This window comes from Orycteropus afer, unplaced genomic scaffold, assembly GCF_000298275.1.
Source record: "Orycteropus afer afer isolate SDZICR_OR568_19922 unplaced genomic scaffold, OryAfe1.0 scaffold00169, whole genome shotgun sequence".
In the NCBI taxonomy this organism is placed as follows: Eukaryota; Metazoa; Chordata; class Mammalia; order Tubulidentata; family Orycteropodidae; genus Orycteropus; species Orycteropus afer.
Genome location: NW_006921756.1, coordinates 593,506 through 608,596, shown reverse-complemented (window position 1 = coordinate 608,596; position 15,091 = coordinate 593,506). Strand labels below are relative to the sequence as shown.

Sequence of the window (15,091 nt, the reverse complement as noted above, 5' to 3'; positions counted from 1 at the left end):
AGGGCTCTCAGTGGAATAGTCCTGAGCACTTCTCACCTTGGCTTCTATACTTGGAGAAAAATAATAGCTGGCATCAGTGCTCTCTGACTCTTGGTTATGTTAACATACAACAGAATGAATCATTTTGGCCTGCACCCTGTGTTTTGGTCCATCATAGTGGTGACTGTGTGCCCATCTCTCTTGCCTTTGTTGGCCCTCCACTTCTAGTGATTGAGCCTTCCTGACAGTATGTCCAAAGCAAACAAGTCACAAAATGCTCTGTTGTGATCTGGGTTTTCATAGGCTAATTTTCAACAGAAGCCAAGCCTGTATGATTAGAGGGTAGTTGGTACTTTTTTTTTTTTTTTTATTGTGATTTGGGTGAAAATTTACAGAGCAAATTCACTTTCCATATAGCAGTCCACATACACTTTGTCTCATGACACCGACTACAATTTACCCTAATGCAACAGCTCCCCTCCCACTTCTTCCCCATTGTTACCTCTTCCCTGTGTCCATCCCTCTATGCACTCCTGCCCCTGAGCTGTCTCCCTGTGCACAAACAGCCCTTCTTTCTCCCATGATGGATCTCTCCAAGGAATGTATCCACCTCAGGTAAATGTTCAACTCATACGCCTATCTTTTGTTTGGCTGGAAGCCACAAGTGTGGGTTCAATTCCAGACCTGAAGGGCAGCTAGGGGCCATAGTCTCTGGTTCCAGCAGGCTCTATCAGACCAGCAAACCTGGGCCCCCGTGTTTTTTTTTTCTCCAAATGATTTTGAGTTTTGTTCTACATTGTTCTCCCTCTCTGTCCAGGATCTCTTACATAGATCCCCCTCCAAGTGGTTGATAGTGGTAGCTGGGCATCATCTAGTTCTTAAGGTTGCAGAGTTGTATAGGCTGTGGATTGCATGGTGTACAGTTGGTCCTTTTTTTTGACCCTCATCCATGTCATTGCCCTGCAGGGGTTAGCCAGGAGAAGTTGGGTTTCTCGAACCTTGAGGCTCTGTGGCAGATAAAGAACTGAGGATCCTTCAGTGTGTCTATAATGTAGTTTTCCAGACATTCCATCAGGTACTTCAACCTGCCCAGCCCCTCCAGAATCCAGACTAGAGGTAAACGCAGTATAGGATTCTGAGCCTTCAGTAACAGCCAAAACACCATTTTATATGCCAGACACTAAAGAAGTGCTTTATGTACATGTATTCCAGTCTTCATAACAGCCCTATGAGGTGGGTATTATTTAAGGGATGTTTGCTGTTCAGACCCTGCAACAAGTAGAATCTTGGGGCACTGCAGAAAAGTGGTAAAGAAGGCAATAAATAGTCCTATATTCCAAGATGGGAATTTTAGATAAACCTTGGTCTTCTGACTTCCTGTCTTGACCAAACCTTAACTTCCCTGAGACTTACTTTCTATATTATAAAAAATAGTCGTCTTGACCCTAAATAAAACCTCTTGGCCAAAGCCAAGTCCTAGCAAGTACTAGTGTCATAAGTAGGGGTGCCACAGAGGAGGAAAGGTATCAGGGGCCAGGAGATGCAGTTGGTGAGACTCTGGGACTAAGCCATCCTCGTACTCTGCTGGGATTCTGGGGCTTGGGGATGACTGTAGTAAGGGGAAGACGTTCAGGAGATACTGGGCTAAGCTGCTCTGAGGGCATGGCCAAGTCCAACAGGGCCCAGCGCAGGGGTGGCGCAGTAGAAAAGTAAGCCTTCTGCTCTTCTGAGTAGCGTTCCTGGGGTGTCACAGCATCCCGGTAGGTCCAGTCACGCCAATGGAAATTGAAGCCTTCAAGCAGAGTGATGCGGTCAGCTCTTGTAGGAACACAGTCAATAGGCTTTGTGGGTTGCAGGTCCGGCACCTCTATCCCTGGCAGCAGTACCACTCCTCGAATGGCAAACCAGCCCCCGAATCGGGGATGTATACACACACCTGATATGTGCTGGGGAGACAGTAAAGAAAAGCAAGGTCATTGGGGTCACCTTGGCACCAGGTCCACTTACCTTATTCCAAGCTAGGCTTATTATCACTCAAAGGGCACTGATTCCACATAAAAGCCTGTCCTGTCTGTGCCTGGATTCCCTCCATCTCCTGGACAACCCTTTTCATAAGCTCATTTTGACCAAGAGGAAGGGCTCCTTAGGCTAAGCCTCAACTTGCCAATCAGTTACGCCAGTGGTCTGCCCCCTCCATCTTGGAATAGCTCTGTAAGACAGGGTTTTTTTAAGAACAGACTAGAGTCTCTGACCTGACATATCCCTGGGTAGACTCCAGAAAGTAGGCTGTGGGGCTGAACTCTGGACAGGGCACAGCTGCTTTGTCCTGGACTGGGTCAACCAACTGCTCCATCCAGAATGGTGGTGATGTGGGAGGGGCTGTCACCATTTTCTCACAGTCCCTAACCATTCACACTTGCCCACTGACCTGGGTCCCCCAAGGGTCAGCCTCCACATCCTGTCGTTGGTAGTAGTAAGCAGCCCCTGCCACGTGTGCTGCTGTCTGTGCCAGAATCTTGGGGCGTCGGTTGGGGTGCATCTCATAGTCAGCGATAACTTGCATCTGCAGCTCTGGGAGGTTCTAGGATAGAGGACAAGATAGGGGCTCCTGTCAGCATGAGTGGAGTGACCTTGTGGGAAGCCCTAATTTTTTGTGTTAACATCTTGTCCTCAGAAGTCCCATTTGAAGGGGAGAACATGACCTTAACCTGGGGGAAGGAGGCTCCGGTATGAAGAAACTTACAATTCTGGAAAGCCCATGCTTGAAGGGAAACAAACAAGGTCTTACTCAGAAATCTTCATTGTGATGGGTGACCCAGAATACGTGTGAATATGTATGTATATATGTATGTTTGTGTGTGGTGGGGGGTATTTTTGTCCTTAAAAGACCCTAAAGACAGACTAATGGTTAGGGCAGGAGAGAGATGCCTAGAGATGCTAGGCTTATTCTTACTGAATTAAGAGGCCAAGGGAAGCCTGATCTGAGGCTCATATAAAGGTTGCCCATCAGTGTAGGGTGAGTGAGATTGATTTCAGTTCTGGGAGGCTGCCAGAGGAAGGTGGCTGAACCTCGGGTGAGAAAGCACAGCTGGGAGAGATGATCACTGAATTTCAAGGCTCGCTTTAGAATATCTTTCCATCTGGGAAGTGCCTCTCTGCCTTAGATCTAGATCATTCATTGAGCTTGGAGGAGCTGGAAGCAGTTACATGCTTGGAAAGTGGGACAGAATGGGAGCCTTGCTCACCTCTTTAACACGGCCCAGGTGGTAGGCCACACACTGGTCCACAGGGTCTGTCAGTGGTTGGAGATGGTAGCTCTGCAGGAAAGGCTTGAGGGCCCGGTCAAACATGGCAGGTGTGCTGAGTACCAGAAAAGCCAGAGTAGGTCCTGGTAGGGGCAGGTGGAAGGCTGGAGGCAGGAGTACATTGTACCATGCCACCTGGGGCAAAGAAAAAGTTCAGATCAGGCTGGGCACCCTGGCCTCTAGGTTAGGAGGGTCAACCTTGGCCTTAGCTAGGCCTATTCCTTAGCCTGGCATTCAAGGCCTCATATACCTTGCCCCAGCCTCCATCTTATTTACTGAATGAAAATTCATTGATATGTGTATATGGGAAACTCTGAATTTCACAGTGAGTTTACAAGAGTGAGGCAGAGACATCATGAACAACTAAGAACATAAACTGATAGTAGAGTGATTAGTGCAATGATTGGGCCAGATGAAGATCATCTGAAATTAGAAAAGGCTTTTGGAGAAGCTGAATCTTGAAGGCTGGGAAGGAAACTGACAGGCAAACATGAGGAGGCAGATCTGGTGTATAGTCTAAACAGGTCACAACATAAGCAAAGACGGGCAAGAAAATACTGGGCATATTAGGAGAACAGCAAATTGTCTAGTTTAGTGGAAATGTAAGGGTCTGGAGAGGAGAGGAGGAGAGAAGATGGAGAGTGTAGGAGTGAGATTATGACTGGCCTTGAACACCATTATACTTTGTTGTTGTTGTGTGCTGTAGAGTCAGCCTCGACTCACAGCGACCCCTCCTTGGGTTTCTGAGGCGAGGCAGTATCACTATGGAAGTAGATTGCCCAACCTTCCTTCCGAGGAGCGGCTGGTGGATTTGAACCACCAGCCTTCTGGTTAGCAGTCAAGTGCCTTAGGCACTATGCTACCAGAGCTCCTCCATTGTACTGGGGGTTGGGGGGGAACAAACAAAAACTTTCTGACATCGAGTTGATTCCGACTAATAGCATCTCTATAGGATAGAGTAGAACCACCCCATAGGGTTTCCAAGGCTGTAAATTTTTATGAAAGCAGACTGCCTCATCGTTCTCCCACAGAGTGGCTGGTGGGTTCAAACTGCCAACCTTTTTCTTAGCAGCCAAATACTTTAACCACTGTGTCACCAGGGCTCCTTCATACCAATTTAAGGTGGCTCTAATTTGGCAGCAATGACAAGCCATTGAAGACTTAAGGAATAAACTGACATCAGTTTTAAAAGATCAATCTGGCAGTAGTGTAGAGGATGGGTTGGAGGCAAGGTGATAGCAAGGAGGTTACTGCAATAATACAAATGAGAAAGGATGGTGGCCTAGGCTACAGTGGAGATGGTTGGGATGGAAGGAAATGGATTTGGGAGAGATTCAGAGGATGGGAGCCTGTAAGTCTTGATGGGGAGCTCTGGTAGCATAGTGCCTAAGGCACTTGACTGCTAACCAGGAGGCTGGTGGTTCAAACCCACCAGCCAATCCTCGGAAGGAAGGTTGGGCAATCTACTTCCGTAGTGATACTGCCTCAGAAACCCAAGGAGAGGTCACTATGTGTTGAGTCTGACTCTATGGCACATACAACAACAACAACAAAGTCCTGATGGCTGACTGCATGTGGGGATGGAGAAGTGAGATTGGAGCCTAGGATAGGTGGTAGGGCTGCTGTTGACTGTTCTGTGCACTAGCTCCCACAACCTACACCTATCTGGTCCTCCAAATAGGCATGTTTACTCTCCCCCATACCTGCTACCCACCACTATCGCCACACCTTTATTTAAGCTGTTCTGATATTTGGGATGCATAGAACCTTGCTCCTTTTCAATCCATCTTTTCAGCTATATAGTTCAATTCTATATTCCCTAGGAAGTCTCCTCTCTCAAATTAGACCCAACCTATCTCTGTTCCTCTACATCTTGTCCAGCATTTAGTGGACATGATGGGGAGTGGGCTGTTTCTTAAAACCAAACAAACAAAACCCACTGCCACTGAGTCAATTCCAACTCATAGCGACACTCACTGGACTTCCAAGGCTGTCAATCTTTAAGGAAGTAGGGTCCCTCATTTTCTTCCTGTGGAGCAGCTGGTGGGTTTGAACCACCTTCTGGTTAGCAGCTGTGGAAGTTGTGTGTCAACTTGGCTAGGCTAGGTCTTGAGTGGCTGGGCAGTTGGATGTAGTTATTCCCCATGATGAGACTGGTAGTTAACTCCATGGTGGTATCTACTACAGCAACTGAGTAGTTGCCTTATGCATGTGGTCTGCTTCCAGAATGCAAGAAGCTTTGAGAAAGACCTCTGAGCTTTTTGGCATGCTTGGACCTTGCATGTAGTTGAGTCTTCATTCAGCAGCCTGCCATGTTGTCAGCTGATTTGGGGACTGTTCCTGGACTTGAACCAGTGTTCTGCCATGCTGTCTGCTAATCTTGGGATTTTGCCATTTTACTTGTTGACCTTGAGTTTGTCAGCCTCAGCAGGCAGCAGCTGCCTGAGTTAAGAGATGCCTCCAGCTCCAGTGGGCTGGAAGCAAAAGGCAGAGCTGAAGTCCAGTGTTGAGGGGCCTTCACCCCACCCCTAGAGCTGGCTCTCTGAACTTGGACTTCTGGCCTCCTAAACTATAAGAGAAAAAATCCATTTGTTCAAGCCACCCACTTGTGGTATGTCTGTTACAGTGGCACTAGATGACCTAACAGCAGCCAAATTCCTTACCCACTATGCCACCAGAGCTCCTTGGGCCATTTCCCAGGCATCTAGTAAATAACTCAAGCTGAGTTTACTTAGTTCTGTGTCCAAGCATGCTGCTTCGTGCAGGGAACACTGATAAGGAGGACATGTTGTTGTTATGTGCCATCCAGTAGGACCCGACTCATAGCGACCCCTCACTGGGTTTCCGAGGTGGTATCACTATACCAGTAGATTGCCCAACCTTCCTCCCGAGGAATGGCTGGTGGGTTTGAACACCCAGCCTTCTAGTTAGAAGTCAAGTGCCTTAAGCACTATGCTACCAGAGCTCCTCAGGAGGATATGGGCATATGTAAGTAAGTGAGTGTGGGGGTGGTGATGAGACTTCTGTGCCAGGCGAATGCACAGAATTTCTTACCCAGCCCAGTGCTAGTAATTGGCAACATCATGAATTATCCTTCTGTTGATAGATGGAACAAATCAGCCCATTGTTTGCATGTTAATTCCTTCCCTCTTCAGCTGACCTAAATGCTAGCCATGAAATTTTTCTAGGGCCTGGTTTCCCCTAATTCCAGAAAGCTTCCAAGGTGATTCAGGCTCCACATGTCCCTTTCTTCTTATAAATTACGTAAATAAAAATCATGGCCCCACACCTTACTGGATCATATCGTGTCTCCCATTCATCAATTCTGTATTATACGAGCATAAAAGGGCAAATGTGCGACCGCTTCTCTACCTTTTTAACCCATGTCCCTATTGACACTCTGTCCCAGTCGGTCAGATGGACACCGGGCCAGAGGCTCTCGGGAAGGCTTCTGGGTCCTCACGGTGGTAGCACCGAGATCAATCACACTCCTCGCCCTAGCACCGCAGGAGGGATAAACCAACCTGGAAGGGATAAACCTCGAAGCCAAAAGGACACAGCGTGTCCTCAATCTTCTGCTTCAGCTCTGCGACTCTCGGCTCCATAGCGCACGCTACACGCTACATGCTAAGCTTGCTGGGAAATGGAGTCTCAAGGAGAAACCTGGCCGTTAGTTTCACGATAACTTGGACTCCATTTCCCAGGAACTACTGGACCCAGCAGAGGGCTAGCGTTGACTTTGAGCGATGTATCTTAGGATACGTAGTTTATTTGGTTCTAAGAGCCAAATGTTACACAATCAGGAAAACTCGGTTTCCCGGCAAGCTTCACGGTGGGGGGGGTGACTGTACTATTGCTTCCAGGGAAACGTAGTTTCACCGCCTCCATCGCCGATTGTCTCTGCGAGAGGAGAACTCAATTTCCCATGTGACACTACGATAGCCAGTACGGAGTTTGACTGTTGCGGCCTTCCGGAGGGTTTGAAACCCACGGCGGCAACAGTCTCTGGCACTAGTTCGGCTCTAGGCGTTAGTGTCCCGGATCTGTGGAGGTCTCAACCAGTATTCGTCGCCTTCAACTCCTACCTGACATGTTTATCAGGTATTCCACTTTTTCCCCAGATCGCTGCTGACTTGACTAGTTCCCAGAATCTCATTTCTGATCTGGTATTGCATCCATACACTTATTGTTGCTTCCTCACTTCTTTGTTTTGATTTGACGTTGTGGTCTTTACTGGGCCGTGCCTCGGTATCCTTGGCTGGGAGAGCAAGGGCACAAGATACCAGGAGCCGGCCCTCTGCCACAGGATATGAGTAGGAGCTTGAGCTGGTCTGAACAGCTGGATGCGCTTCTCAGTGCCACTGATGGAAACGTGGCCAGGATTAAGGTAAGGAGGTGCGTTGAAACTCCGCCTTGGGGGTCGGGTTAAGGGGCTCGCAGACTGTGCATCAATGGACTGTGCATCTTTTTCTTTTGTAGCAGCGGCTGTATCCCCTTGGGGTTTGTACAGCAGGTAAGTGTTGTCCCTTTTTCATCCCCGAGCCTTCTCTTTCCAGGATCTTCTTTCTTCCAAGTGCCTGTATCATTTACTACTCTTTCCAAATTCCAACTCTTTTCTTTTCCTGAATTCTGTTCCACCACAGGAACAGGCAGGCCCTGGACTTTTCCTTCCTTATTCTCTCAGCAGGGGACCTGGCTGGGTCATGGACTTCCCCTCTTTACTTGCCTCCTCAGTCTGGCCCCCTCTTTACTTGCCTCCTCAGTCTGGCGTCGGAGCTCAACAGCCCTGGACTCTAGAGACTTCACCCACTGTTCCAGAGGGACTGAGCTGGGCTGAGGCCCACAGTCCATCCTCTCTCTGGGATGAAGTTACTATTCTCCGATCCCAGCTTAGATCTCAGGCTCAGGTGAGGTGTGGGATCATAGTGGTGTGTGTGTGTGTGTGTGTGCGCGCGCGCGCATGTTTTTGTGTGAGGTAAGGATACTAGGGGTTTGGGAAGCCCCTTACCCAGTTGCTCATGTGGTTGTTCTGCCTGGGTAGGTGATTGAGGCACTAAGGCAGGCTGTGCAGGGCCTCCTGGAAGACCAAGAGCAGCAGAAATACCAGATCTATACCCTGGAAGGTATCTGGCTGGCCAGTTCTTTTACATACACAGTGTTATATGTATGCACACAATTTTGCTGCACACTTATTGAGTGTGCATGTGAGTTGATTTGCAGATAGGGTCTATGGGCTCATGTGTGAAGCTCTTAAGGGGCTGAGCTCCAATATGTCTTACTATAGCATCAGTAAGATTACTGCAGGGGGACCCAGAGAAAAGGGTCCTTCTCCTCGAGCAACGCCTGGAGGGACTCAGAAGGGAATTGCAGGGCCTACAGAGTCAGGTGCAGGAGCAGGCCCAGGCCCAGGCCCAGATGCAATCAGGACCAGGAAAGTACAGTACTACTGTTGGCCTTCACCACGAATTGCAGAATGAGTAAGTGATGGGTAAGACCCTACCTTCTTCAGGCTCTGAGTTTCTGATACTCTGGGAAGCTAGTGGCTTCTTCCCTTCAGGCTTGTTGGTTGACTCTAGAATGATACTGTTGTCACCCCTGTAGGCGGCAACTGTTGTGGGAGTAGTCAGAGGTTCTGCGGGAGGAATTGAAGTTGTTGCGGGACCAGTTGAGTAAGTAAAAGGTTGGGGGTTGTGTTCTCTTATTCTCCCTTTCTGGGAAGCTTTCTTGTCCTCCCAATAAATAGCCACAGCCCTGTTTGAGCTACTCAGAATCTGTCCAAGAACCTTACCTTGCTGTTTGCTTCTCATGGTGTGAATATACTTTTTCTAGTCAGCTTGGGAACAGCTAGACCAGAATGCTTCTGTCTGTTTCTAGCATGAGGGTGGGCACAAGACTGGGAGGGGGAAAGAAGGAGGTTGGGGAATAGCCCCTGTACATTCTCTCTCATCTGCAGGTCAGCACCAGGAGTTGCTGTTAAAGCAGATGACTGAAGGGTGGCAGGTTCAGGCCCGTGGCTGGAAGGTAGGATCAGGATTGAGTCTGTCTATTCATATCTCCTCTCAGGGGCCCTTCTTTCTCTGTCTGTTCTGCAGACATGCCAGGATACCCTCTCTCTCCCATCTTTTTCTCTCTCTTCCTTGTGCTGACTCCACCTCCCTCCAAAGCTTTTCTTCCCAATCCCTCTCCCCTCAGACCATGAGAAACTGTCCTTGCCTATGAAAGGGTTTCAAGTATGCTGAAGAGGCCAATCCTGGGAGGGGGTTTCCCCCCAGAGAGGTAGAGGTTTGGTCCTACCTGGGCCCATGGTCTAGCAGATGTTGGAGCAACTACAAAGTGGCCAGGAAGGCAAGGGTCACACCCTGGAGGCTGCCAGGATAGAGGCCCAGGATGCCCAATGGGAGTTCAGTCTCTTCAGGTCAGGCGATATGGGTGCTGTGGCAGTGGAGGGGATTTGTCCTACAGAGGCGGGGACTAGGGACCAAAATTCAGCTATCATCGATTTAGACTTCACTAGTAGTATGGACCTCTGGTGGCATAGCACTTAAGGCATGTGACTGCTAACCAGAAGGCTGGCAGTTCAAACCCACCAGCCAGTCCTTGGAAAGACAATGGGGCAATCTACTTCTGTAAAGATTTACCACCTTGGAAACTCAATGAGGGTTGCTATGAGTTGGAATCGATTGGATGGCAGTGGGTTTGGTTTGGTTTGGTAGGGGTAGTATTGGTATCCGGGTTCTGGCCTACAGAGACAATGTTGAGCACTCCTCACTTGATACAGACTGACTGAGGAATCTTTATACCTTTGGATGATAAAGGGGGAGGAAACTGGATTCCTGACCTCACGAAGGAAGGGCCTCATTGACCATCACTGCCTGTACCTCTGATTGTTTTCTCCCTTCCAGGACCTTCGTTCATGTCCTCCAATCTAAGCTGCCCCTGACTACCACCTTCGGCATGTCCCTTTCTTCATCTAGCTCTGAAGTCAGTCTTCTGGACAGTAACAGTAGCTGGGGACTTTTAAGGAAGCTAGGTGGGGCTAAGGGCTGGGACTCCAATTCTGGGGGAGGCTACACCTGAATGGTGCCTGTATGCCCACTGCCTAATTGTTTGGTACTGGATGCCATGGAGTCTCTTTTTCTTTATGGATTCATCAACCTCTGTGGCTAGTTATCCCAAGTCAGGTCTATATGTCTCTCACTATCAGATGGACCCAGGGCCTAGTTCTGTGCCTATCATAGTGCTTGCTAATGGTTTGTTCTCTCTTCTCTTTTCCCTCCCCTCAGATCTCCCAAGGAGCACCTTTTCTTACCTGGAGTCCAACAGCCTTCATCTCCAGGCCCAGAGCCTTGAGCAGGAGGACTTATCCCTTCAGGACCCCAAGATCCTCATGAGTGACCTGTAAGAACTTATAGGAGTAGTGGGATGAAGACTTCTTTACCCTTCAGTACCCATCCAGGGCCTTAAGGCCTAGTTTCTGGGCCACATGCCTCTCTCCTCTTGATCTAGCTGGTCTCTGCCCTCCCTACTGAGGCTTCTAACTACCTATCCCCCTTACTTACCAACTGCAGTAAAATGGTTTAATTCTCCCTGGTGTGTTTTCTGTGAATCATTGCACACATGGGATATACTCAGCTATAGCCTTTCTTTATCCTATTACTTGGTTGCTTCCTGTTACCTCTACCTTTAAAATCCATAGACATTAGATGTATCTTCTGAGTGAAAGCCAAACTCAGTTAAACTTGGAAGGAGATGGCAGCTTGCAGCCTGATCAGGAGAATGCTCTGGAACAGTAGTATTGTGAGGATATCCATAGTCTAGTGGGCCTGGGGCTGGACAGTAGGAGACTTCCCCTCATCTTCATTTTCTACCTCTTGAGGCTCACTTTACCTTCTTCATTCCTCCTTGTCTTCAGCAGTCCTACCTCATTTCCTACAGCAGCTTCTTCCCTGGTCTTTTCCTTCAGTCTCTCTACCTCTGATCTAGAGGCTCTCAGAGTTTGTTGACTGCAACCCCTCAGTAAGAAATATAGTTTACATTGTAACCTAGTAAATACAGATATGTATATTTATTAATGAAAACAAAAATGTTATGATTTAATACTTATTCATATTAGCTATGGTACACTCTGATACTTTTTATTCTATTTCATTAGAATACTATGTCATGACTAACAGTTCTCATCTTTCCATGACTTCATTGCTTTCTGGAGAATTTATCTTCCTGGGTAGACTCAAGATAGCTCGCCTTTCTCTTTGCCTGGGCTTTGTGTTCTAGATAGTGCAGTCCACGGTTTTCTAAGAAGCCACAGCATCTCACTGAGGCCTCATGAGACCATATCACTGCTAAATCTAGTCAAAAGATAATGCCATCCATCCACCAAGTGTTTGTCTATTGAATATTCCCTATATGTATTTGTCCTGCGTGAAGATGTACAGTGGGTTTATATAAAGGTCCCAAGTCTTAGGTTAGTCTAGCTAGGGAGAGGAGACAGTTATCTGAAATAAAAGCATGATAAACAGTTGAGGTGAGTAGGGCAGGAACACCTCTTGTCATGGAATACGTTAGTAGACAGGTCATAGAGAGGGAGACATAGAGCAATCCTCCTTTATGTTGAGATGTAATCCATAGTGAAGGCTGTAGTCTTTGTTCTTCATCAGTAAGTGCTTCAAGTCACCTTCACTCAGCAAGCAAGGTTGAATAATCTGCATACCATAGGTTAATGAGTCTTCCTTTAATCCTGATGCTGTGTTCATCATATCGTACAGCTTAACATAAAGAAAACAAAAATCCTCACAACTGGACCAATAAGCAACATCATAATAAATGGAGAAAAGATTGCAGTTGTCAAGGATTTAATTTTCCTTGGATCCACAATCAGTGCCCATGGAAGAAGCAACAGTGAAGAAATAAGTTGATGTATTATGCTGGGCAAATGTATTGCAAAAGACTTCTTTAAAGTATTAAGAAACAAAGATGTCATTTTGAAGACTAAGGTGCTCCTGACCCAAGCCATGGTATTTTCTTTTTTAAAAAATTTTTATTGTAATTTGGGTGAAAGTTTTCAGAGAAAATTAATTTTCCATACAGCAGTTCATACACATTTGTTTCATGACATTGACTGCAATTCCCTACAATGTAACAGCTCTCTTCCCACTTCCTCTCTGTAGTAACTTCTTTCCTGCCATGTACTTTCCCCACCCCACACCAGCTATCTCCCTGTGCAAACACTGCCCTTCTGTTCTCCCATGATTGATCTGATTGCTCCAAGAGGTGTATGTACCTGATGTAAATGTTTATCCCATATGCCCAAGCCATGGCATTTTCAATAGCCACATACGCATATGAAAGCTGGACAATGAATAAGGAAGAACAACAAAGAATTGATGAAATTGTATTAGTGAGAATACCTGAAAATACCAAGGACTGCCAGAAGAAAGAACAAATCCATCTTGGAAGAAGTTTAACTGGAATGCTCCTTAGAAGCGAGAACAGTGACTTTGTCTTATGTACACTGGTCACATTGTCAGAAGGGACATGTTACCCTGGAGAAGGATATCATGTACGGTAAAGTAGAGGGTCAGCAAAAAAGGGGAAGACCCTCAATGAGATGGATTGATACAGTGTCTGCAGTGGTGGGCTCAAGCATAGCAATACTTGTGAGGATAGTGCAGGATGGGGCAGTGTTTCGTTCTATTGTACACAGGGTCGCTATGAGTGGGAACCAAATTGACAGCACCTAACAACAGCATTAGTCCTTGGTTCTCTCCCCTCAGCACTGGGAAGCTGGTGAGAAGAATGGTAGAGATCAGACCTGGGTCAAACAGACCCTGTTTTTAAAAATGTAAAAACAATACCTTCCCATTTGCTGTGTAATCTTTCACTGAAAGCACACTAAAATATTTTAAAAACAAAAAAACCAAACCTTCCGATCAAGAGCCATTTTCCTGCTGAGGCAACTGCAAGGAACCCCTCTCTTTTACATTTTTCATTGGGCAGCTGATCATCTGGCCTGATGGCATCATTCATTTCTGTTTCCTACCAGTACTCATTTATCAACTACTTTGCATCAGACTCTGTGCCAACCAGGCTTGCAGGGGTGCCAGGGCTTTAACAACAAACATTGAATAGCAACGTGGAATAATGGTATATGAACTGTCAGCAGGTGGCAGCACATGATTCGTTGCTAGAAGAATAACATGAAAAGGTTTTGGACCAAGATGTCTGAGATGGGTTTTCTTTTGCCTCCCTTCCCTTTAGCATCCTGTGATCTACCAAATTGATTTTAAAACAGTGCCCTGTAGGTTACTATCCTTCTCAAGAACCTTGGATAGCTCTCAAAGCATTAACACATAAAATTGGCATTCAAGCTCAAGCCACATCCAGGCTCTTTTTGCAGCCTTATCTTCTACCACATAATTCTTAAACTTTACTGCCACCAGGAATGCACACCACCTACACTCCAATCAAATTATTCAAATTTCATCTTTGAAGACTTCTCCCACTCCTCTTCCACGAGGGAAGTTTAAAGATGTCTGAATGCAGGTGTCTACCCCCAGGAAGTGCTAGCACAAGAAGGCCCAACTGTTTTTGCTTGCTCTTGCTTTTGAGATTATGAGCTCCTGAAGTCTGTTGTTATTGTTATGTGCCAATAACGGACCCAACTCATAGAGACCCCTCCTTGGGTTTCCGAGGCAGGAGGCAGTATCACTACAGAAGTAGATTGCCCAACCTTCCTTCTGAGGAGTGGCTGGTGGGTTTGAACCGCCAGCCTCCTGGTTAGCAGTCAAGTGCCTTAGGCACTATGCTACCAGAGCTCCCTCCTGAGGTCTAGGCATAAGTAAAACATGAAATATGTGTATGTTGAACAATTAAATAGAATTCTTATCCCTGACCCAGTTCCGTTTACTTTTCCACCCAGCACTTAAAATCCTGTTTTCAATCCAGCATAAGTGTTACCTTCTCTAATACTTCACCTAATCAAATCTTTGTTGTTGCTGTTGTTATGCACTGTCGAGTCTGACCGACTCATAGACACCACCCCCCCTTGAGTTTCAGAGGCAGTAACACTATGGAAGTAGATTGCCCAACTTTCCTTTGAGGAGTGGCTAGTGGGTTTGAACTGCCATCCTTCTGTTAGCAGTCAAGTGCCTTAGGCACTACGCTACCAGAGCTTCCAATCAAGTCTTAGTCTAGATGAATTGCATTTTGTCTAATAATAAAATAAAATAATAATAAAAAAGTCACTAACATTTATTTATCAGTTTTGTCTCATAGCTACCCTTCCTTGGGTTTCAGAGGCACTATCACTACAGAAGTAGATTGCCCAATCTTCCCAGGAGTGGCTGGTGGGTTTGAACCACCAGCCTTCTGGTTAGCAGTCAAATGCCTTAGGCACTACGCCACCAGAACTCCTAATAAAATAAAATAATAATAAAAAACTCACTGACAATTATGTATCAGTTCAACCTGCCCGCATACGGAGAGCCTTCAGGACACAACATTCATACAGCTTTTTCTCAGTTATATTGCTGTTATATTTTCACAAACCCAAAAGCCGCGCCAGTTTAGTCCATTTTCAATTGGTTTTATCAGTTAGCTATCACTTTGTAGCTGGCATTTTCCTCGGTCCGTTTTCTGTTTACTGTCCCGCCCCTAGAGAGGTTCCCTCACTTGAGTTTCTCCAGGTGTATTCTCTCCTCCTTGGTTCCGCCTTTTCAGCACACTGCAGCTTCTGTTTTTACCTTCACTTCCTTCCTATTGGTTCCCTTCGGGCTCCAGAGGTGGCGCCTAAGGCTGTTGATTGGCTT

At 46.7% G+C, this 15,091-nt stretch overlaps 2 protein-coding genes across 2 annotated transcripts; one reads left to right on the top strand and one right to left on the bottom strand.

Annotated features, from left to right (window-relative positions):
- Positions 1–1,505: 1,505 nt before the first annotated feature.
- MMACHC (metabolism of cobalamin associated C) lies at positions 1,506–6,889 on the bottom strand. The gene is made up of 4 exons (XM_007946670.1): positions 6,809–6,889; positions 3,225–3,419; positions 2,408–2,560; positions 1,506–1,925 (listed from the first exon to the last, which is right to left on the bottom strand). The coding sequence occupies exons 1-4, from the start codon at positions 6,887–6,889 to the stop codon at positions 1,506–1,508; spliced, it is 849 nt and encodes a 282-aa protein (XP_007944861.1).
- A 704-nt stretch (positions 6,890–7,593) lies between these two features.
- Positions 7,594–10,675, top strand: CCDC163 (coiled-coil domain containing 163). Its single transcript, XM_042781766.1, has 5 exons — positions 7,594–7,671; positions 8,048–8,152; positions 8,908–8,953; positions 9,238–9,305; positions 10,568–10,675. Exons 1-5 carry the CDS (start codon positions 7,594–7,596, stop codon positions 10,673–10,675), a joined length of 405 nt encoding a protein of 134 aa, XP_042637700.1.
- The last annotated feature ends 4,416 nt before the right edge of the window (positions 10,676–15,091 follow it).

Excerpts from the sequence above, each read along its gene's own strand:
- MMACHC (XM_007946670.1), bottom strand. The coding sequence starts at position 6,889 with ATGGAGCCGAGAGTCGCAGAGCTGAAGCAGAAGATTGAGGACACGCTG. Across the intron at positions 2,561-3,224 it reads ACCTGGGCCGTGTTAAAGAG|AACCTCCCAGAGCTGCAGAT; the intron begins GTGAGCAAGGCT and ends CCTCTATCCTAG. Across the intron at positions 1,926-2,407 it reads CTGACCCTTGGGGGACCCAG|CACATATCAGGTGTGTGTAT; the intron begins GTCAGTGGGCAA and ends CTGTCTCCCCAG.
- CCDC163 (XM_042781766.1), top strand. The coding sequence starts at position 7,594 with ATGAGTAGGAGCTTGAGCTGGTCTGAACAGCTGGATGCGCTTCTCAGT. Across the intron at positions 7,672-8,047 it reads GAAACGTGGCCAGGATTAAG|TCTGGCGTCGGAGCTCAACA; the intron begins GTAAGGAGGTGC and ends TTGCCTCCTCAG. Across the intron at positions 9,306-10,567 it reads TTCAGGCCCGTGGCTGGAAG|ATCTCCCAAGGAGCACCTTT; the intron begins GTAGGATCAGGA and ends CCCTCCCCTCAG.